Here is a 22,568-nt window from a genome sequence, read left to right as displayed (position 1 = left end):
GTAATGTGTCCTTCCCAGCAATGTCAATGCCAGCAGTGATTGCTGTCCAACACAGCCGTGTCTGAGACTCATAGCAACACAAACACTCTTCAGCACTGACCCAGATAACCTGTGCTGTTGAATGAATGACACAGAGTAACATCATTATCTCCTCATTCTAAGGACTAAAAGTTAGACATCTATGAAATTTGGCAGCATTTCTATCTGCAACAGGTGAAGGAAAGAAACAGCTGTCTCCAGAAGACGATTGTTTAAACTTAAAATAGATACATCAAATGAGCAGAGGGATCACTCCCTATGAGCTATTTTTCTCTATTACCTGCAGAGGAATCTGCTGTTCTCTCTAAACTGTGAGCTCTGTGGGAGTAAACTGGTTCCCACTCCGTGTTTGTGTGGTGAATAGCAAAATAAGGGTGGATTATTGCCCTGTCTCAAGATAAGTTGGAATGAGTTGTTGACATTTTTTGGTAGGTGTAAATAAAAGATCTGTATCGCTGCAAACATCATGCAAATCAGTCAACAGTATTGCCAAATGCAACTGGCATTACAACTGCTTGCTAATGTCTACATGGCAAGTCTCGTGGTACTGGATGGGAGCTTTCAAATGCAGTGGCTAGAATCTTCCCTTTCCTTGTGGAGCTGAGGTGCCACAAACAGAATAAAAGGCAGAAAGAGGGAAAGGGAGGAAAGAAAGGGAGAAAGAGAGAAAGAAAGAAAAGGAGAAGGGGAGAGAGAAAGGGAGGAGAAGAATCTGAATCTCATGACTGCAGAATAATTGTGAACCTTCAGACTTCAAGCACATTAATAGAGGAACCAATTCTTTCTATCTTCAATGACACATACTGAAAATAATTTCAGTCAAGAAAACATTTTAACTTCCTATGCAAGGCTGCTTTCCTTCTCAGACACTGCCATTTTTCTGCCTGCATTTCTTAAGCCATTCTTCTCATCCATTCAGCCATCTATTTTTAGCCTGATTTGACATGAATTTCATTCCTGCCCTTTTTGCATACATTTCTTCATCTGCACTGACTTTATTTTGACTCTTAGCAAGTGACACACTTCTGACACATGCACGCACACCTAGGACTGGAATGCATTTTTATACATTCTCCATCTATCTTCAGGCTCCATACTGTCCTACAAGAATTTATCACTGAAAAAGTAAGTCCCAATGAAGGTCAGTGTCCCAGCTATTTAGTCTATCCATTGAATCTGGATGCTGTATGGCACTATAAAAATATAGTAGGAAATTTGTAATTTCTAAATCACATATTTGGATGTATTCTAACATGATGATGATTAATTTGCATTTTCAATATCTTAGTTAAATGTCACAGTCTTTCAGTACTACAGCTGTTTGTGGCTTTTTGCAATGTGATGCAATGAGGTTATCTTGGTAAACCTTTAACTGGGCTGGGCTCCATATCTCAGAAACCATGGCTGTGCTTGGCAGTGTTTACTCCCTAGGTAACTATTTTAGCAAATACTGAATGATTATGGAAACTAGATCAGGGCTAAGCCAGGCTGGCAGAAAGATATAGGGAAACTCAAGCTACATTTGTCCGTGCAGCACCTTTCAGTAAACAAATACAGGACTTTAGCTTTTGGAGCTGACAACCCAACATCTTTTGCAAGTGGCTAAATAAACAAAAATGCCTTTGATATCAGCCCTAGAACTGTGTATCCTGTTGTAACCTGAGATAAGCTCACATTTATATGTAAGTGTGTACGAGATCTGATGGTTCCACATTGCTACTGCCTCTTTTCCTTTCCTCTCTAAAAAGGAGAATCAGTTCTATAGAACTTACCCACTGCACACTATGCTTTTGCCGAGACCCCAGACTCATTCACAGCACACTGCCTCTTTGTGCCTAACAAGCTCCACACTGATCTTTACCTGTGACCTAGGTGTGTGTTAACTAGGATGGCTACTACACATGGGTTTTTTTGCAGGTAGTAGGTACAAGGCTCTGCAGAGGGACCTCGACAGGCTGGACAGATGGGCAGAGTCCAATGGCATGAGATTTAACACATCCAAGTGCCGGGTTCTGCACATTGGCCACAGCAACCCCATGCAGAGCTACAGGCTGGGGTCAGAGTGGCTGGAGAGCAGCCAGGCAGAGAGGGACCTGGGGGTGCTGGTTGATGGTAGGCTGAACATGAGCCTGCAGTGTGCCCAGGCAGCCAGGAGGGCCAATGGCATCCTGGCCTGCATCAGGAACAGTATGTCCAGCAGGAGCAGGGAGGTCATTCTGCCCCTGTACACTGCACTGGTTAGGCCGCACCTTGAGTACTGTGTCCAGTTCTGGGCCCCTCAGTTTAGGAAGGATGTTGACTTGCTGGAGCGTGTCCAGAGAAGGGCAACAAAGTTGGTGAGGGGTTTGGAACACAAGCCCTGTGAGGAGAGACTGAGGGAGCTGGGGTTGCTTAGTCTGGAGAGGAGGAGACTCAGGGGTGACCTTATTGCTCTCTACAACTACCAGAAGGGGGGTTGTAGTGAGGCAGAGGTTGGTCTCTTCTCCCAGGCAGCCAGTACCAGAACAAGAGGACACAGTCTCAGGCTGCGTCAGGGGAGGTTTAGGCTGGAGGTTAGGAGGAAGTTTTACACAGAGAGAGTGATTGCCTATTGGAATGGGCTGTCTGAGGAGGTGGTGGGGTCGCCGTCACTGGGGGTGCTCAGGGCGAGGCTTGACAGGATGCTTGGTTGCATGGTTTAGTTGATTGGGTAGTGTTGGATGATAGGTTGGACACGATGATCTTGAAGGTCTCTTCCAACCTGGTTTATTCTATTCTATTCTAAGACAGCAACCTCAGATGGTGAAATGAAAGGCATTTGCTGTTGTATAATTCTTAGCTTCTGAAGACCTTCCAGAAGCCTTCTGTGTGCATAGAAAACTTCCAAGAAGCCTTTGAAGGAGATTTAAATTTCTGAAAAATATTTTAATAATTATATAATTTACAGTATTTTTCCCAATTCCAGCTAAAATAACAGCAGTATTTGATGTAGTTGTCTGGAATGTGGAACGAGTAAGGGACAGGCAGTCCTTGTTGTGAAACTGCCATTGTTCAGCCATCTTTCAGCACAGTTCACAAACAGGCTTCTTCAGAACTCTTGCTAAAGGGATGCCATAGATGTTCAGAAGCTGCACACTGTGCTTGAAGAGCTCTGCTGACATTTTTTCATAAACCTGGCCTGATTCCTGAGAAGAAGGCTCCTAGTCAAATTGGTTTGTTATACTGAATGTATTCTGTTGTTGTCTCACAGTGAGGGCATAAAGGCATTCTTAGGGAAAGAACAGCAACTTTGGCCTCATGTTGTCCTTACCTATGTAAACTCCAGAAGCCCTACCAGGAATCAGCTGCAGACTTCTACAGGAGGTTTTTTTTCTTCTCATATATATAGGCTTTTCCCAAGTTACATGTACATACAGTTCTAGAAATACCTGTTCATTTTATCATGGATCACCACAAAAAGACTCAGGTAAGGTTGTTCTATCAAGTGTTTTGCTGTCTTTCTCTCATCCATCCATCCATCCATCCATCCATCCACACATCCACTATCACCTTCTCACCCTTCCTTTATTGTATTGCTATGGGACACATCTTCAGCTAAGCTGACTGGCCTTGGCTCATTCAACCAATGTACCAGGCAGCTAGGAAGGCCTTTACAAAACACATCTTTCATACTGCCACTGTTACAGACATGAGAGCAATTCCTTTTTTTTTTTTTTTTCTATAGGTGTGTGGCTGCTCTAGGCTCCTCTGCTTTGGATAAACTTTGCTGAGTTTTACATGGCTAGTTTTTCGTGTCCAGAGCAATATTTACATCCCCAAACTAATTCCAGAATATTCCATATTGCCTTGTGCTGCAGCCAGTGCAATGAAAAACTATGCATTGCTTTCCAAAAACGAAAAAAGATACTTCTCCCACAATGTTTCATATCAGTTTCAGTCAAAGTGACATTTCTCTGCAGTTCATATTTCTGTCTCCTTTGTCTGCCATACTATTTCCTGTTGTATTTGTTTTGGCACCTTCCAATTCAGATACTTTTCCTTCATGCTCCTCTCATTTTTGTGCAACAGGTCATTGTACCCTCTAGGATAACAGATCTTCAACTGATGTAAACTGGGAATGCCAGTAAGGTCCTTGGAGTTGCACTGATCTACACCAACACTAGTTATTTATTTTCTCACATATCAGCCTTAATACCTCTCTACTAATATAACTAATATTTCTCATAATCATTTTATTTTTATTTCTTTTTTGGTAGGAATTAAGATCTTGTATATACTGCCAAATACAGCAGCAGACCTGGTTATAAAGAACTCATCTGTCTTCATAGACAAAACATTATCTGACTATATATAAACATGTCCAGCAATAATTTGCAGTCTCCATCTACTTATGCCACACTCTTCACTCCAATGCACACACTGCATGTTCACAATTTCTGATGGTCCTAGACCTGGTCCTTAAGGCATAAAGAGACAGGGTACTTTGCACTGCCTAAGGCATGTGGGTGGCTGGCATTAGGGAAAGCTATTTTATTGGATTAAACCCCCCTTTTGTCTTTCTCAATCCAAAATCTGGAATTCAGGTACAGCAAAGTAACTATCTAAGCCATAGATGGGACAAGCACCTCAGTAGGAATTACTGAGAAAAACTATAAAAAGGCTTTGTTTCTGTGGGATGATGAAAACCAAAATTGAATTATTTGGAAATTCACTTATTGCTCATCTAAACCACAATAGGTTTCAGCTGCTGTAAATCTTGCCCTTTTCCATTCTCGATATGCCTTTTACAGACCCTTATACTCTGCTAAGTCTGTACACGTTCAGCAACACTGTTGTTCACAACATAGCAGCGCAAAGAAACCAGTTACCACTGAAGGCACCACTACAGGAAATACAGTTACAAGTTCAATCCTCTACTACTAGCACTATTATTATTGTTGTTGTTGTTATTCTAGGAACTGTAATAAGATCTGCACTGAATCACTGGAAAATGCTCTGGAAATCTCTACCAGTATCTTTGCAATAAATACTAAGCTTGAGGGAATGCAATGTGCAAATATTTTTAATAATTTGTAGGCGTTTTCAGTGCACTTAGAAAAGATTAGTTACTAAAATAATAATGAATAGATGAGAGAGATGAACGAATAGAACAGCATTACTCTCCTATGTCTCTCCCCACATATATACAATAAATGGTTGTGAAGTCTTTACTACTCGCTAAGACAGGTTAAAGCAAAATTTTTTCTGCTTCACATTTGTACATTCTCCCCGAGAGGCTCCAGACTAGGGATGAAAATGTGGTTTCTGGGGTAACGAGCTGTGCCATTTTTGCCTCAATCAATGAGATAAGCACACGTGAAAGTCCTTGCAGACTCAGGTGCTGCGGAGAGCCAGAGCCAAGCTTCCAGCCTGAACCGGGAAACAGCTTTCTCTTTTCTGTGGCCGAAGAGTGTAACAGGGACATTACACAACGCTACGTGGCGAAATGCAACTCGGCTGGAGCCGTAAGCACGCTACAAAAAGCCTAACTGCAGGCTTCTGTTTTTATTTTTCTGAAATTATTTTGATAACAAATCCTTTCCCAAAGGACGAGCAGCGTTGCACCAATTAAACAGACTCCTACGGAAGTTACTGGGAGTTGCCCCATCCGTTCTGCACGGCCGCGGTGAGGCTCTGCAGCCGCAGGCTGCCAAAGGCACGGCGGCCCGGTGACCTCAGCCAGGCCGCTCAGCGCCCGCCCCCATCAGCTGTGCGGCGGGGCCCGGCGGGGCGCTGCGGAGGCTGCGCGGGGCGGGGACTGGCGCGGGGAGGGAGAAGATGGCGGAGGCCGAGTGAGTCCCGGGGTTTCGGTGGCAGTTGCTGTGCGGAGGGAACGGGTGGGTCGATGCAGTTGGGCGCGGGGCAAGCTGGGGCTGTGCGAGGCATGACGGACGGGCTGGGCCGGGTAGGCAGCGGTGGCCCCCGTCCTCCCCGCTGGTGGGCGAGCCCCTGGCAAGTGTTACCCCCCGGAGCTCTGCCTTGGGGCGGGGTGGCTCTGGGCCCCGCCGCGGCCGAGCTGCTGGGGGCACGACACAAGCGTCTGGTGATCCGCTGGACACTGCCCGGGGCTGCGAGGCGAGTGTCCGCCGTGCCAGAGCCGAGGGAGAGGACGGCGAGAGCCGCTTTCCCCCCGACTGTGGTTACATCTTTCGCTGGGCGAGGCTCCTTGGGCCAGGCGGGGCCGGGTCGGCAGCCTGCGGGCTGGGCCGTGCGCAGCCTGGCCTGCGGCCCCTCCGCCGGCCTTGTTTAGTCGGCCTGGCCTGGAGGTGTCAACGCTGGCCTGAATCGACCGGCTTGATGACCAGGTGGGTAGGACTCGTGAGAGCCGGGACGCCGGCGCTGACTGGCCGCCCACCGCCTCACCTGGTGGGGAGGGTGGTTTGCTCTTGCTGTCGCCCCTCAGAAGGCACATGGTTTCTTGTCATTTCATCGTTTCTGCCATCTCTTATCTTGTGTTGCTTAAATAAATCTTCTCTTTCTTGGCCCCCACTACGTTACTCTGTTCCTACTGCGTCTATGTCGTGTCAGAAGTGAAGCTCGCAGAGAGCAGAAGGCTCTTCACATGCATGAAGAGCACCGGGGAGCGCTGGCACAATGGATCTTCTAATTAGAAGACAGTTAAGTTGGCTAAGTGTTTTGAAAATGTCTAGGGTGATAATTTAGTTGTTAACTTTTTTTTTGAGCAACCCCAGACGCGGTGAGCTTGCCTTGAGAGTTGTGCATGATGCTCTCGCATGGTATGTTAAAAAGCTTGTGTTGAAGCCTTGTGCCACCAAGAAGGGTAAGTGCAGCTGAGACTTTGTGGCAGTGCCAAGCCTATAGCTTTCAGTGTGGTGTTACAGTTCTGCGTATGCGTTCAGAAGAGATGAAGCCTCAGAAGTATTGTTGGTTCAATATATGAAGTATATTGCCATCCAAGTGGAAAGCCTTGGTAAAACAGAAGGCTTTCCTCTGCAGGCATGCTAGCCTCCCAGTCCAGAAAGAAGGAAGTGATGTCATCTTCAGGAACTAGATTTCCATTTTCATGTAAGGTGACAGTAGTAAATACCTTTGCTATGCATGAGTATTGTGAACCTAAGCTGTCCAAGGCACTGAATAATCTACATGAACATTGATTGTTTTGCTCAGTTTCCTCATTGCTCTATTTGTGACATGCTGGAAGGTCTTGGAGCCCATAAATGGAGAGAATGTAGAAACTGGGATGAAAGGAACACTATGTGTAGGGTGAGAAACCAGGAGTGGAGCTACTGCATCATGGTAAATTTACACCTTGCATTACAAACATTCACTGATGTGTACATACCCAGATGCCCTCGCTGTGATCAGGCTTATTTACCTCCTAGTTAAAATCTGTTGCTGAATGCTTTGAGTGAGTTGCAGGTGCAGTGGTTGTATAAAAGCAGTGATTTCCTTGCATAGCAAAGTCCTGTTACATTTTAATAAGCCTTCATGATTAAATATCATACATTTGCCAAATGATGTGTTAAATACATGGAAATAGAATAAGCACACAGTTTTATATTCTGAAACTGGTTTAAGCCAGAATAAAATTGGGCTTTTGTTTGATCATCAGCATTTCTGATCAGTATTTACATCAGTGTGGCCATGTGGGACATACTGATCATTCTTAATTAAGTTGGAGGTTATTGTATTTGTAGTATTACAAGAAGCAGAGCCTGGTTAAGGAAAGCTCTCTGCAACTACCTTAAGGGAGGTTGTAGGCAGGTGGAGGTTGGTCTCTCCTCCCAGGCAACCAGCACCAGAACAAGAGGACGCAGTCTCAAGCTGCACCAGGGGAGGTTTAGGCTGGTGGTTAGGAAGAAGTTCTAACACAGAGAGAATGGAATGGGCTGCTCAGGGAGGTGGTGGAGTCACCATCATTGGAGGTGTTCAGGAGGAGACTTGATGGGGTGCTTGGTTGCATGGTTTAGTTGATTAGGCGGGTTGGATGATAGGTTGGACGCGATGATCTTGGAAGTCTCTTCCAACCTGGTTTATTCTATTGTACTCTATAGTATAAAGTGGGGAAATAATGGCTGTGGGGAAATTTTTAATAGGCTTCACCAAGACAGTACTGGGGCTCAATATTTTGATGATCAGGGTGCACACAATAGGATGCAGTAATAATGTTTGCTGAGACCAAAAGCTGGGAACCTTTTCCAGGGCTGAGGTATCCTACAGGAAGAAAAGGAGAGATGCTGAGTGTTAGAGTAAGTAATAGCTATGGGTTGAAGTTCAGCGTGCAGGATTTGGGAATGGTACCGAAGAACAAAGGGTTCAGCAACAGAAAAGAAGACAGACCTGAATGTAGTAATGGAACACAGGATGTGAGCAACTGCTTTATGACAGTGAAATAAAGAAATTATAAGCTTCAGCGTGCATCAGAAGAGCTCATTTAAAGAGAAACATGGAAATGGTAATTTTCTTTTATAAGGCTTTGAAAGCTGAATTTAGGATTGTGTACATCAGCTGTGGTCATGGATTTAAAAAAATGATGTGTTCAGACTTCAGAAAGTGGCAAGAGCTGTTGGGATGGTGACGTAAGGGAAGAATCAAGAGTTCAGCTGATTTTCTTAGGCAAACTAAAGCTAAGGAGGGATGTAACATTTTAAAAGCCCCCCATAAGGTATGGTCTTCCTGCAGAGTTTGTACACGGGATCTACAGTCTCCAGTGCCGTCTGTTGAAATGACTGCTGTAATTCTGGAGATTCCCGCCTTCACCTGGGGGGCAAGTCTGCAGGGATGGGAGATTCTCAACTGAAGTAATGATGTATTTGTGACTCCATGCTTTTTTTTCCTGGAGGCTAAATGTATTATCCAGACTCCACTGCTGTGACATCTGGAAGAGGGGGGAGAAAAAAATCTGGAGCCACCTCCCTTTTGCTTGAGGGAAGTATGTTGCAGTGCCATTCCCAGCCTTGATGGAGACATCTGTTCAGTATGAGTCAGGAAGCTAAGAAGTCAGACACCATGGTTGCCTTCTTTCTCCCCAACACATGTTCACAATTCCAAATAATGCAGAGACTTGGCTGCCTAGAAGAGATTCTGTATTCTTAGGAGGACTCTGCTGCCTCTCTGAAGTGCCAATGGGAAAGGATATGTGACCTGCACTTTTTTTTTCCTTTTTTTTTTGCCTCTTGAAACTTCTTCTGAGTGACGGAATATGCCATGGCGTGGCTTTGCATCTTCTGTGCAGTTACGTGTAGTATCTTAACTAGCCTGGGTGTATTTAACTTCCCTTGTGGCTTTACATCAAAAAAAGTGAATTCTGTGCCCTCTGCACTGCTGCTGCATCTTCAGAGAGCTTCTTGGGGATCTGCTAGTGCCAAGGAGGAAGGGAGATTGGTGCAGTGATTTGGCTTCCCTTGTGCCTGCGTGGCCATAAGTAAGAGTTAACAAAAGCTGCCACCAGTTGGCAGCTTCAAATTTAAAAACAACGTCAGGGCTTTTTTCCCCCCTCAAGTTCCAGGTGGCTAAGCTGTCGATCAGAATTGTTGTTGTACATGAATGTGGCACTGAATCCATGTTTAACAAGATTCTTGATGGACAGTTTGTATTTTTTCCCCCCCCCCTTTTTTTTTTTCCCAAGAGGGATTGGGATGGGAGCACTGCCATTCCTGTTGTGCTGGCAGAGTTACTTATGTAGGACGCTACGTAGTGCACAGGCAATGGGAGCTCCTTTACCTTCCGCACTTGGGTTCTTCTGTGCGTCATTATAAGTGAGGTTCGTATGTGTGGCAGTTTTCACCGAAAGAGTGTTACTTGGATACATATCTCTGCATTGAGATTACTTCTCTGGTTTGCTGAGATGTTTGCTCTTATCTGCAGTCAGGAAAACGAATGTGCTGCGGGATTGCCGAAATTCAGAATCCATCCTGAGAAATGTTTTCAGAATTCACGTTCCAATTGAGAGATGTTTTCTGATGTCTCTTCAAGAAGAGAGCTCTGTGAACCTTGGTGGATGGCTTGAAACTGAGGGCTGTGTTTATTTGCTTCTGAATTACATAATCTCCAGTTCTTGCTTAAAGGAGAGGAGAAAAACAGTTCATTGTTACTGCAAACCTAGCCTGTCTTCCATCTGATATCGGTTTTGTTTCTTAACCTCTTGTCTGTGGTTTCACATTCCTAGTTGTCTCATCCTGTGCTCCCTTCTCTTCTGTCTCCTGGTAAACAAAGCTATTTGTAAAACCTGTTTTCTTTGTAAGGCATTTTTGCAGCTGTGGTTGATTCTGCTCTCAGATGACTAATTGCCTTCTCAGAAAATGCAGAGAAAATACAATAGCCGTATTTATTAACCCAATCTCAATTTATTCAAGAGAAATATATTTAGTGTTTCTTATATCTGAATTTTTCACCCTTTTATTATTTTTCAGGGTTTTGATATCTCCTAATTGAAGGCAGTCAAAATACTAATTGCAAGTGAATCCTCCTTGGTCAGCCTATTGGATGTCTCTGGGAACATAAGAAGTCATGGCAGAAAGTGATGCAGTGCCAGCGTTACCAAAAAAGTGTGGCCCATACATTTCATCTGTAACCAGTCGTGGCATGAATTTGGTAATTCGTGGTATAGTGCTGTTTTTTATTGGTGTATTTCTTGCATTAGTATTAAACTTGCTTCAGATCCAGAGAAATGTTACTCTCTTCCCTCCTGATGTCATCACAAGCATCTTCTCCTCAGCTTGGTGGGTCCCGCCTTGCTGTGGCACAGCATCAGGTAAGTTAAGTCATGTATGTATGCCTGCCATGGAGATGGAATGTTGAATGAGTAGTTGGTTGCTTGCAAAGGAAAACATGAAAGATCTGGAAGACAAATATTTCTCTGGTTTCCAGAGTCACTGCCCTTGTTGAGCTGTTGCTGTTCTTCTGATCTCCCTGTGTGCACACAAATACGCATGCATGTGCCCAGAAATTGTTGTTCTGCTAACTTGTTTTACTGTAATGTTGTCAATAGAGATAACCCTAGCTTTTTTTTCTTACTGAAAGGTGGTTGTAGCCAGGAAGGGGTTGGTCTCTTCTCCCAGGCAACCAGCACCAGAACAAGGGGTGCAGTCTCAAGCTGCACCAGGGGAGGTTTAGATTTGAAGTGAGGAAAAAGTTCTTCACTGAGCGAGTTGTCCGTCATTGGAATGTGCTGCCCAGGGAGGTGGTGGAGTCACTGTCCCTGGAGGTGTTCAAGAGGAGATTGGATGTGGCACTTGGTGCCATGGTCTAGTTGTGAGGTCTATCGAGACAGGTTGGACTTGATGATGATCCTTGGGGTCTCTTCCAACCTTAGTTATACTGCGATACTGTGAGTAAAACTTTACAGACTTTAGAAGGTGATGCCACTTGAAACCTTGAGGCTGGACTACAGAAATGTGCTCTGCTGGCAGCCCTTGAAAATACCCTGCTAGTGTCAGGTTGTGCAGCACACAGTACCTTGCTTTGAGTGCAGCGAGCCACCTGGGGTAATGCTCCCTTTTGTGATTCAGCTTTCCATTTGTTCCTCATTCCAGTTTGAGGTACTGCTTTAGCTCCATTAAGCTGGAAGACCTGACTGTATCTCAGGAAGATGAGGCCAGGCATGCAGTTTGTGGTTGTAGAGGCTTGTTCCTGAACAGAGGACCTAGACTGGATCGGTGTATCAAGTTGGACAATGTGAATATGCACCATTTCTCCCATGATCATGTAGGGAGTTGAAGCTTTTGTGATTTTAGCTAGTTTGAGTGAGACATTTACTGTGAATAGTAAGTAGCAGCCCTTTTTCCTCTTTTGTCTTCAAGTATCAAGGCATATTCCATGTTGCAAATTTGATGGCATTTGGATTTCTGCTTGTCTCTGAAGATTAGTTAAGCGTAAAACTGGTCCACAGGATCACTAAAGGAATATCCTTAGCAGTCAGTATTGGAGATTTCTGCTTTAGCAGACCTTTAAAGGTGATATCTTCTTAGAAGTCAGCTTCAATAAGATTGAGAAGTTCATGTTTCTGGGGGCTAATATGAGTCAATAAAGTAGCTTTTGATTTGGCATCACTGTTTTGCTAATGATATTCAATTCTGCCCCCCCTTTCCCCCCAACAGTCTAATTGGGGTTTTTTTGATACCTTGTTGAAATGCTACCCCCCCAGATGTCATACAAGAATCTTGAAAGGAAACCCTCCAAATATCTTTCTGAATATGTCAGTTTTGTTACTTGTGTAGAAAGGCATTTGGCATGTTACGGTGGCAGTTACATATGTGCTTTAACTGCTAGTTGTCTTAGACCTCTTTCTGTTGCATTGCTGAGGTTGTTGGTTAGTTTTTTGTTTCTGTCCTTTAAACTGATTGTCTTGACAATCATGTCTGTTAAAGTTTTGATAACTTGAAGAATCCAAAAGCATAAAGTTTGCCAGTGTTCACTGTAATGTTTGCACTGTCAACAGTTTCCATCAGGCTGTACCTTATGCTCTTGGGTGGTCCAAGAACACTGTCTGCCGCTGCATATGGGGAAGTTGTGAAGGCTGGATCTTGCCATTGTCTGGGTCTGATAGGTTGGTGGCTTTGATGGAAAGACTGGATGTGGGCTGTAAAATGTAGTCAGTCACCTGCTAGATATTTGCACCACTTGATTTTAAGCCACATTTTGCTGCCTTAATAGGCTTTTCATGTCAGGTGTGACCCCAGATGAGGTATTCTGAGTTTTGTTTGGTTTTTTTTTAATCAGCTTTTCTTCCCCATTTTCTTTCCTTATCTTCTCTGGTAATGTATGTAGAGGCAGCTTCTGTGGTAAATGCTGATAATTCACCCATTTTCTCACCATTTGTACTTGCACAGCCTGACATGAACATTTCTCTGCAGTGTGGTTTATTATGAACAGAATAAAAGTATTCTGCATATTTATAATCAATGATGATCAAGGCTGTTTTCAGAGCAGTCATTTCATCCATCACTGTTATTAGTCATCAGTCTTACCCAATGCCTTTGGCAAAAAAAATTACTTGTGGAGTTTTTTTTTCTCTCCAGCTGTACTGGTCATTTATTTTCCAGAACCTGGAGATCAGTTTCTGGCAGAATAAGGAACATTTGCCATAACGTAACCTCCAACAGCGTGGCAGGATGAGGGCATTGAAATCTGTACCAATGACTCAGCCTCTGCCCCCTCTTGCAGCTCCAGTTTAAGGACCAGTGTTATTCCTCAGCAGCATTGGTAACAGCCTTTTTAGCTGCAGTTGTTGTAGAGAACAAGTTTATGAAGAAATGAACAAAGAACATTGCAGTTGTCTGAGGCTGAAAGTCCTCTTTGCTTTCTGTATTCAGCAGCTACCCCAGGTTCTTGGCTTTCCCTCTTTTGTGTGAGCCTTTATAGTAACCGTGAGGAAAACATTATCCAAACAAAACCTGCTTGTAATTACAACAAAAGAAAACACAAAATGTTGATGTTATAAGTCACACTCTGTCCTTACTGTGGTGTGGTTTGTTTTGCAGTTATTTAAGCATGTATGTTTGATATGTGGGGTTTCAAAAGTGCCAGCCTGCAAACTGTTACTGCTCTTTTTGAACTGAAGTGTGAGTCTGCGCATTTTGGCAGCGTGCAGAGTTATTTCATCCTCCACTCCTAGTTCAAATTGTCTCTATTTTGCTAATTCTGCCAGGTCACTGCTGCAGTAGTTGAAGATGCTGCTAAAGTTTTATGGGGCTTTTTAAAGTAATGAAATAGTTTGAAATATCTCTTCTTTTACATTGCATGTTTGTACTAGTTACCCTTAAGAAATCTGGTTTAGTAGTGACAATGATTGTCAAAGTCTAGATAGTCTTTATTTTAGTTAAATACTGCCAGTGCTTTAACTTTGGGGCCTTTTTTTCTTTCCTGTTTTCACAGCTGCAATTGGGTTGTTGTACCCATGCATGGACAGACATCTGGGAGAGCCACATAAATTCAAGAGAGAATGGTCCAGTGTAATGCGATGTGTGGCGGTCTTTGTGGGAATAAATCATGCCAGCGCTGTATCCTCAGTTCTCATGAAACTGGTCATAACAAATGGGTTTCCACTAAGACAAAGTTCACGTAGTCATGGTGAATTGTTGTGAAAGATACTGTGTGCAGCATTTTTGCAAGGGAAATGCAGAGTGTCTATTAGTGTTAAACTGACCTAGCAGTATTGGAGGTGATAATCATGGAATCGGAGAATGGCTCAGGTTGGAAGTGACCTTAGAATCATCTACTCCCATCAGGGTAGGGATGCCGCTGAACTAGGCTTGGTTGCTTAAGGCTGCATCCAACCTGGCCTTGAACGCCTCTGGGCGGGGGACATCCACAGTCTCCCTGGGCAACCCATTCCAGAGTTTTACTACCCTTGTACTGAAGAACTTCTTCCTAAGATCTAGTCTAAAAACCTACTGTCCCTCAGCTTAAAACCATTCCCTCTTGTCCTGTTGCTAGACACCCTTATGAAAAGTCCCTCTCCAGCCTTTCTGCAGGTATTGTAAGGCAGCTATAAGATCCCCCTGAGGTCTTCTCCAGGCTGAACAACCCCAGCTCCTTCAGCCTGTCTTTGTAGCAGAGGTGCTCCAGCCCTTACATTGTCCTTGCAACCCTACTCTGTCTTTTTGTTTGCAAAAATATTTTCATTAGAAATGCCTTGATACTGGCTTTATTTTACAGTCTTTATTTTCTTTGAGTAATTAAAGGAGAAATTCTTGTATGGTAGGTATTACAGAAAAGTGTTTTAAGGTTTGGTGTACATTTAACATGATAACAAGAGGTCAGAGTCCAGTCTTGGGTTCATCAGTGAAACAGGTAAAACTCAGGAGCAGGTAATACCCAGAACTACACAAAGCAAGTAAATGTTACCCCATTCTGAAAATGATGCCTTGGTTCTCAGAGAGTAACCATTCCTTTGCTCCTTCAGTAGCAGCAATTACAAATCAGCATGTTGCACTAGGTTTTACTCCTCCAAATTATGTCTCTCTTCAGATACATTCTTGCACAAATGTGCTCCAAATTGGCCTTCCTTCCCTCTGAATCAGCTGGGAACAGGCTGTGTGGCAGAGTGGTTTTCATGTGGACTGACACACCTTGCTAGCAGTGCAGTGAGTCTTAGTGGTTTTCTGTACTTGTGCCTAGTGCCTCCTGTGTCAAGTAAAACAAGGATCTGTCTGTGAAAATTAGGCTCCTGTAAACTAATTGGAAGAAAGTTGGAATCTGTGGAATTCTCATCTCCATCAGTGTCAACTCCAACATAGTTTGTGGAAACTGTGCTAAGAAGTTGTGATTGCATGCTGCTGACTCTCCTTATTTCCAGCAAAAGAGAGCAAGTTAAGTGAAAGATGTGACAGCTGGCTGAATTCTCACTGAGGGGGATTGAAACCTTGCATGGGTTTTGATCCCCCCAGCTGTCCTATCCAGTATGGCCAGTTGAACTGGAGCTGCCAAGGTTCAGAGTGCTCTTAAGAAATCCAGGAGAAGTCACAGCTTCTCTTTGCATGGGTCATATTAGTTACAACAAACTTTCTAGCAGTTTCCTAAGAGCTGTTAGACAGTATTCCAGGACATCATTTTTGTACTGTGTATATTTCCTCCTTGACAGGTCTCCAGCCTTTCTTTTCAGCTTATTCCAGTTCTGCATGTTGCCATATTTGGGGTGGTTTTTGGTCTTGACAAGTTTTTTTTTCCAACCCTGCAATTATTTGTTTCAGTTAGTTGAATTTCTTCCTCTTTTCCTCTAGATCTCTCTCCAGGTCTTTGTGAGAAAATAGGGCATATGTTGTTGCTCCATGAATTTGCAGTGAAGCTTATGAAACTTGGCAGCTTCCTTTTCAATAATCCCTTTTGGATAGGAGTAGTGAGGATGAGTTGGTATTGCCAAAACATTGTTGAGAATGTGAAACACTACAAAGATAACGTGGAGTGACTTCCCACTTTCTTCATGGAGTTGACAAAACTGATTTTCAGTGTTGATTTAGACAATACTTTTACAGTAATAATATTTACATTATGTAGAAAACATTTTTGTTGTTTGGCCTAATGTTAACTAGCATGCAGGTTAAACAATACTGCAATTAATGAAGAGTGATAAATGTTTTTTCCCCCCAGTAAATCCCTGCCATTTAGAGGAATCTAATTCTCGGTTTAAGATTTGCTGGTTAGTGTGTATGTCAGTATAAAACTCTTGTGTTGTCTGTGAAGTGTATAGCCTCTTTGCTCTTCTACAGTACTAAGGCCCTAAAAATGTACAGAAGCTTCATAAATTTATAGTTTCATGATATATTGGCAATGCTTAGAAGGCTTATTTACATGTACCTGATATCTGTGTGATAGCTGATAACAGCTGCTGATGATTTTTTTAAACCTTTTTTTTCCCTTATTGTGCCAAAAGGATGTTGACTTGCTGGAATGTGTCCAGAGAAGGGTAACAAAGTTGGTGAGGGGTTTGGAACACAAGCCCTGTGAGGAGAGACTGAGGGAGCTGGAGTTGCTTAGCCTGGAGAAGAGGAGGCTCAGGGGAGACCTTCTTGCTCTCTACATCTACCTGAAGGGAGGTTGTAGTCAGGTGGGGGCTGGTCTCTTCTCCCAGACACCCAGCACCAGAACAAGATGACACAGTCTCAAGCTATGCCAGGGGAGGTTTAGGCTGGAGGTTAGGAAGAAATTCTACACAGAGCGAGTGATTGCCTATTGGAATGGGCTGCCCAGGGAGGTGGTGGAGTCACCATCATTGGAAGTGTTTAGGAGGAGACTTGGTAGGGTGCTTGGTGTCATGGTTTAGTTGATTAGGCGAGTTGGATGATGGGTTGGACGCAATGTTCTCGAAGATCTCTTCCAACCTGGTCTGGTCTATTCTATTCTAAAACATGTTAAATGGCATGAAGAAAGCAGCTTTACATTTGCATGAGAGAATTCTAAGCTTCTCCTTAACAATCAGCACAGAAAGTGGACTTTGCCAACAACATCCAGTTGTCTCTCACATTAGCAGCCTTGTCGATTGGGCTGTGGTGGATGTTTGATAGATCACGAAGTGGCTTTAGTCTTGGAGTAGGAATTGCTTTCCTGGCTACATTGGTGTCACAGCTTCTGGTCTACAATGGAGTATATCAGTAAGTATTTACTTCTTTAACTTTAAATGGTAATCCCCTGAAGCTATAACGTAAAATGAGAATAACTGACAGGGTAATTTGAAGTGCTTTCCAAAGCTGCCAGCACTCAACATTGAGTATAGAATAAATTGGCCATGAAAACTTCTATGTGTTTGTGAGACTTTTAGGTGAAGTTGCTTATTCTTATGAAATTGCTGCCTTACCAACAATGTAATGTGCTTTTTTTCAGTTGAACAAATGGGATTATAATCATTAAGAAGCTTCCTTTGTAATTTGTTGCAAGCAATTAGATTGTATAATACCTGTCTCTTTTGAGTCAATATGTCCTAATGTTAAATTTGTGCATTTGTCTCATGTAACTGGAGGACTCAACATTGAGCTTAAAAATGTGTGCTCTTCTCCAGATACACATCTCCAGATTTCCTTTATGTTCGTTCCTGGTTGCCATGTATATTTTTTGCTGGTGGAATAACCATGGGAAATATTGGCAGGCAGCTAGCAATGGTAAGTTTGGACAGGGGGGCTGAGCACCCTCTCATAAAGGTTTTAATCTACATGTCATTCCTTCCTTCATTTATACCAACCAGCTGTTTGACTTCTGGATGTGCAGGTAGAAATTGGCAAATGTTGCATTTTTTGATCTGGGTGGTGAGCTAGTAGTAGTGTTATTCAGAGCACAGCCCATGACTGCTCAGTGTGCTCTCAGCTTGTGTACCTGTAGTCTTTTAAAGACTATGACCAAAAAAAAGAACTCTGGGGAGAAGTCAGGCCATCCCCTAAGTCTGAAATGCTCTTTCTGCTGCTCGAGGAGACAGCAACTGAAGCCAAGTGTGTGCACATGTTACAGTTTGAGGCAGAGCCTCCCTTGCCTCCTCTCACCAGGGCAGAAAAATGAGTCAAACGGATTGCAGAAGTGATGAAAAGTTTAAATGTAAAAGCAGTGAATGTTTTACAGAAAACCACAAGCACAGTGACAAAAGAAGATCCCAAAGTATACCCAGAAGCCTCCCAACACTCCCCTCTCCCCACCTGAGGGTACACCCAAAACCCCCAGGGCTCTTTCTTTGCCCCCCACCCCCTAACCCCCCCCTCCACTGTTAAGCTAATCTCAGATGGCCAGATCTGAGATTGCTCTTCCCCCTTCTTCTCTTGGCATTAAGCCTAGTCAGGCCCAAGAGGCCTTGAGATAACTCCCCCTCCATTACCAGATAAGGAGCATCTCCCACAGTAGCGGTGAGGGAAGAAGGAGAGGAAGTGTAGGGCTTTGTAGGTGGATTTATAGGGAGCAGGACATTATGGGTATGAAATACACTATTTCCTGTGTCCACTCACTGGGCTGGACACCTGGGGCACCAGAGGTGTATCTTGTGTGGTAGCAGCAGAAGGCACCCGGCCTAAACTACCACAGCACGGAACCGAGCGGGGACCAGACTTAACCAAGTGTAGTGTAAGCTAAGGGCTATTGTATCATCTATTTCATAGAAAAATCCCTTTCATAGCAGCCTTTTTAGTTAGTTATGTAAATTAATTTCACTAATTTTGTCAACTTCTGTTTTTCAGTATGAGTGCAAAGTCATTGCAGAGAAGTCTCACGAGGACTGAGGAGAAACAATATGCACCTTTTAAACAGGAAAATCTCTGACAAATGACTGTTGGAAGAGCATAAGGAACACTTGACTATAAAATTGCCAAAATGCAATTTATTTTTTTTTTCCCCCTTGAGTGGTGTACTTTACTGCAATCTGTGATTGCTGCTTCTTTAGAAACCTTCATGTCTGATTTTGATTACTGTGAAGTTACAATAGTATGCAATAAATTTGACAATATAGGTTCAATTATAGGATTCTCTTTTCCAAATCTAAACTGATTTTACCATAAATTGACTGTCCACGATGTTGCAGTGCCAAACTGAACCTTTGCACTATGTTTCTGTAGCTGAAACTCCTGCTTCACTTTAACTGGAAAGTTTTGAGGAATTTGTTCTTAATAGCTCAGTGAAAGATTCAGATTTAAGAATGAAGATATTCTCTCTCCATGATGATAGCTTATAGTGTCTTTATGAAAGTCATGGATTGCAGGTGAGCTTTGATGCAATAAGTAACTGTTTCTACCTGTTAACACCCTGTATGACTCCTCTTGCATCACAGGTGAAGAAACTTCAGTTAAATTGTATGGGCTATTGCTATAGCACTTCACTTGTCTGTGGTATGTGCCCGGTATCACAGAATACAGAAATAGAAACCAAGGCTGGAAATGTACTATTTTTCTCCTACTACAACCAGTATACATGTTTATGTATGAGTTTATGTGGGCCATCATCAGATGTGGACAGATTCTGAAAACTATTTCTGTTGAGTAACAGGATGCAGTTCGGGTCATTCTTGTACAGTCCCTTAAGCTGACTTGTGCTGATCCCTTATAAAAACATCTTAGGGAGTTTTATTGCAAGACTTAATTCTACTGAACTAAATCAGCCACTACCATACAGTGTCATAAAATCCTCCATTACCAAATTTACTCTTGATAGTTCTTGTCTTCTGTCAGCTGTGTTCACAGGGATCAGCAGGAAGGGGGTAAGGCAGTATTTTGAGGTACTGATGTAGCCCTTACTGCTCTGACTATGGTACGGGCAACCATAAATGTATTTGTTTTTGTATCAGTTTTCTGAGGTAGAGAAATATTGTTACCCATATTTTACAGGTGCCAGTGCACAGAAAGTCTGATAGGAGAAAGAGCTCAAATAGGCTGTGTGCTGATAAACTTCTTAAGAAGGATTTTAATGTGCAACCTATATTTGTGGGCATATGTGGAATTTCCTATTGACTTTACAGCTCCCTTTGTGAGACCATGAGATAAAAGAGCTTGTGCAAGAAGACAGAAAGCAGACTTCAAGAGGACACTGCTAACCTTTGACAGTGGTGAATTTGGAATGGGATGTCTCTGCTTTGTTTTCCCCCTTCTGTCTCTGTGCTGCTGATGTTTTAATGTATTTGTTTGCCATTTTTGTCTTGAAGTACTATTCTTCAAATCTTTTGTGAAAGGTTTATAAGACATGTTACAGTCACCGAGGGAGGCTGGGGTTGGTCCAAAGAACAAATAAATGTTTAGACCCATTTTTATTAATAAATGTGTGTACGCATTGTACACAAAGCTGGAAACAGGCAACTCTTTTTTTTTTCAGTCTTACATGTTTATCTCTAAGTCTGAAAAGTATGTGATGGAGCTCTTTCAAAAGTGCTGTAATGAAAGAGTTGGTCACAAAAGGAAAATTTCCTGAATGGGAAGTATAAAAATAATAAATAAGCAAATGGTGTACAAAGAGTTCGGTGCAGTAGCTCTACAAAGTTTCATCAGCTCATGGTTCCATGACAATTCAACACCTGAAGCATATTTTTTGTTGGGTAACATTTCAGGAAAGCTCTTAGAGATGCACTTTGCTTTAAGCAGAGATAAACATGTTTAAGAAGGTTACTGACTAGAGATTTTCTTTTAATCAAACCATACGTCAATAAGAAGCATTTTATTAATAAACTCAAACTGTTAGGGCATGGACTAAGGATGAGTTTCCTTATGCAGGCACTGGTGTTTCACAGAAGAAGCTTTTGAGTCCCTTTCCTTACAGGATTTTGCCTCATCTGCCTTTTTTACTTAAACAAATGGCTTCAGCTTGGTAGGCAGTGCATTGAGTCCTCCTTGAATTATCAGGGCATGAATGGCACAAACCCTCCAATGTTTCTTATCCTAACTGTAGGGAATAACATGGTACCTCTGCAGCCAGTGTGCTGACTTGGCAGACCATTTAGTTTCATCATTGCCAAAAAGTGTACAACTGGGGCTGAGTAATTGCTGTTATTAACTTGGTAGAACTGCTTTTACCTGCTGGTTTAAATATTTACACAGACTAAACCTTGTGTAGGTTACAATGTGCAGTATGTGAGAAGTGGTTATTGCGCATCTCTGGCACCCACTTTACAGCACTTTGCACTTGGGTTCATCAGTCTGTGCTGTCCTCCAACTTCTTTTAAATTCTATTCTGGAAATTTTGAGCATGTGCAAAGGCAGTAATCATCCAAAATAACTTTGGGTGGAGGCCTTTAGGTGGTTTACTATTTTTATTCTAATTTTACTGAAGTCACTACAGGAATTTCATCCTGGATGTTTTTTTTCCAAGCTGCATTCTAATTTTATGGCCGATGTGCTCCAACCCTAACACGGCCTTAACTGTAGTGGTGTGAACATGCTGCTACTGTATAGCAACTACAACATTAAGACTGTCTTCAAAATGTTGTTCCATAGAGAATAAGGTATATTTTAGATACAACATGATAAGCACGATAACCTCTTCACTAATTAAGCATTGTAAGGTCTATGCTGTTTAAATTGGCAAACTGCTGTTAAAAGCAAAATGTGTATTAAATACAATTGCAACCTTGTTTGATAGGTTTCTTCTTTCTTTAAGAAACTATACTGATTTTTAAAATAGACTGCATTGCCTTCTATCAGCAATCTCATAGTAAGTTTGACTGTTTTGCTGGCATATTGGTTGCACAGAACACCTGTCTAGAAATACTAAAAAAAGAAGCAGGCAAGATCAAATCAACAGCAATTCTACTGTAATCAGCATGCTGAGCAGCCTTGGAGAGTTTACCCTTTTAAATCTGCAAGGGGAATATAAGATAACTTCAGTCACAATGCAGAAAATAGAGCCTGAGATATAAATAGCCACAATGAATATGAAAAAACCCCACCACAAATGGCAGAGAATCTCATAATGTATTTGTATTTATTAATGTTCTGGCCAGGATATGAACTGAATGTTATTCTGGTATTCATAGACTGGATGTTCGTAGTGCACATCACTCTGTCTCAAAAAAAGCTGTAACAAGTAGAGGTTTAGGGATGTGTAATTACAGAGCCTCCAGGCAAAGGTGAAGGAAGTGGGAAGAGAAGTTCCTCAGTATTTGAGAGGCAGCATCTGCAGCAGGATAGCACCATGAAGGAAAGCTGGAAAGAGCGCAGGCCATGAATAGAAAAGACTTGTATTTGTGTTGGCAACCTGTGACCCCAAAATCCTGCTTCTGCTGTCAAATGCAGACTGCTGGGCAAGCCAAGTGTCTGGCCAGGCATGTGGCAGCCAAGAACAGAAATAACCCTAATTTTACCTAGTCATAACACTAAGATCATTCAGAAGCACATTGGCAAAGGTGCTTTGCTGGAGGCTTAAGCTCTCCCTTTCATCTGGAGCCTCTGCATGAGAGCTTTGCCCGCAGGAATGGAAACTGTTCTTCCTGTCCAAGTTCAGCCTGAGACGATGGTACGGGAAGCTGCCCAGTTGTGAGAAAATATTCCAACTGCCGCGCTCTCGCAAAACACATTTTGTGCCACCCTTTGTAATGTGGCTGCTGTAAGCAGCTAGAAGGAGAGGAAACAAAGAAACTTTTCCTCCATAGCTTCTGCACT

General features: G+C 42.8%; 1 protein-coding gene across 3 annotated transcripts; it reads left to right on the top strand.

Moving 5' to 3' along the window:
• The first annotated feature begins 5,788 nt into the window (after positions 1 to 5,788).
• Positions 5,789 to 20,638, top strand: INSIG2 (insulin induced gene 2). 3 transcript variants are annotated; one of them, XM_054176776.1, is made up of 6 exons: positions 5,789 to 5,849; positions 10,431 to 10,771; positions 13,894 to 14,018; positions 16,942 to 17,108; positions 17,513 to 17,612; positions 18,669 to 20,638. In XM_054176776.1, exons 2-6 carry the CDS (start codon positions 10,528 to 10,530, stop codon positions 18,708 to 18,710), a joined length of 678 nt encoding a protein of 225 aa, XP_054032751.1. In that variant the 5' UTR covers positions 5,789 to 5,849; positions 10,431 to 10,527; the 3' UTR covers positions 18,711 to 20,638. The 3 variants fall into 3 exon arrangements, with proteins under 3 accessions (XP_054032751.1, XP_054032757.1, XP_054032743.1); XM_054176782.1 differs by lacking the exon at positions 5,789 to 5,849 and adding an exon at positions 5,939 to 6,362; XM_054176768.1 differs by lacking the exon at positions 5,789 to 5,849 and adding an exon at positions 6,592 to 6,674.
• The last annotated feature ends 1,930 nt before the right edge of the window (positions 20,639 to 22,568 follow it).

Source organism: Dryobates pubescens, chromosome 2, assembly GCF_014839835.1.
Source record: "Dryobates pubescens isolate bDryPub1 chromosome 2, bDryPub1.pri, whole genome shotgun sequence".
NCBI classification, from domain to species: domain Eukaryota; kingdom Metazoa; phylum Chordata; class Aves; order Piciformes; family Picidae; genus Dryobates; species Dryobates pubescens.
The sequence above is the reverse complement of the archived record's forward strand: the minus strand, read 5'-3'. Positions and strand labels throughout refer to the sequence as shown.

Excerpts from the sequence above, each read along its gene's own strand:
- INSIG2 (XM_054176776.1), top strand. The coding sequence starts at position 10,528 with ATGGCAGAAAGTGATGCAGTGCCAGCGTTACCAAAAAAGTGTGGCCCA. Across the intron at positions 17,109-17,512 it reads GTCTACAATGGAGTATATCA|ATACACATCTCCAGATTTCC; the intron begins GTAAGTATTTAC and ends GCTCTTCTCCAG. Across the intron at positions 17,613-18,668 it reads TTGGCAGGCAGCTAGCAATG|TATGAGTGCAAAGTCATTGC; the intron begins GTAAGTTTGGAC and ends TCTGTTTTTCAG.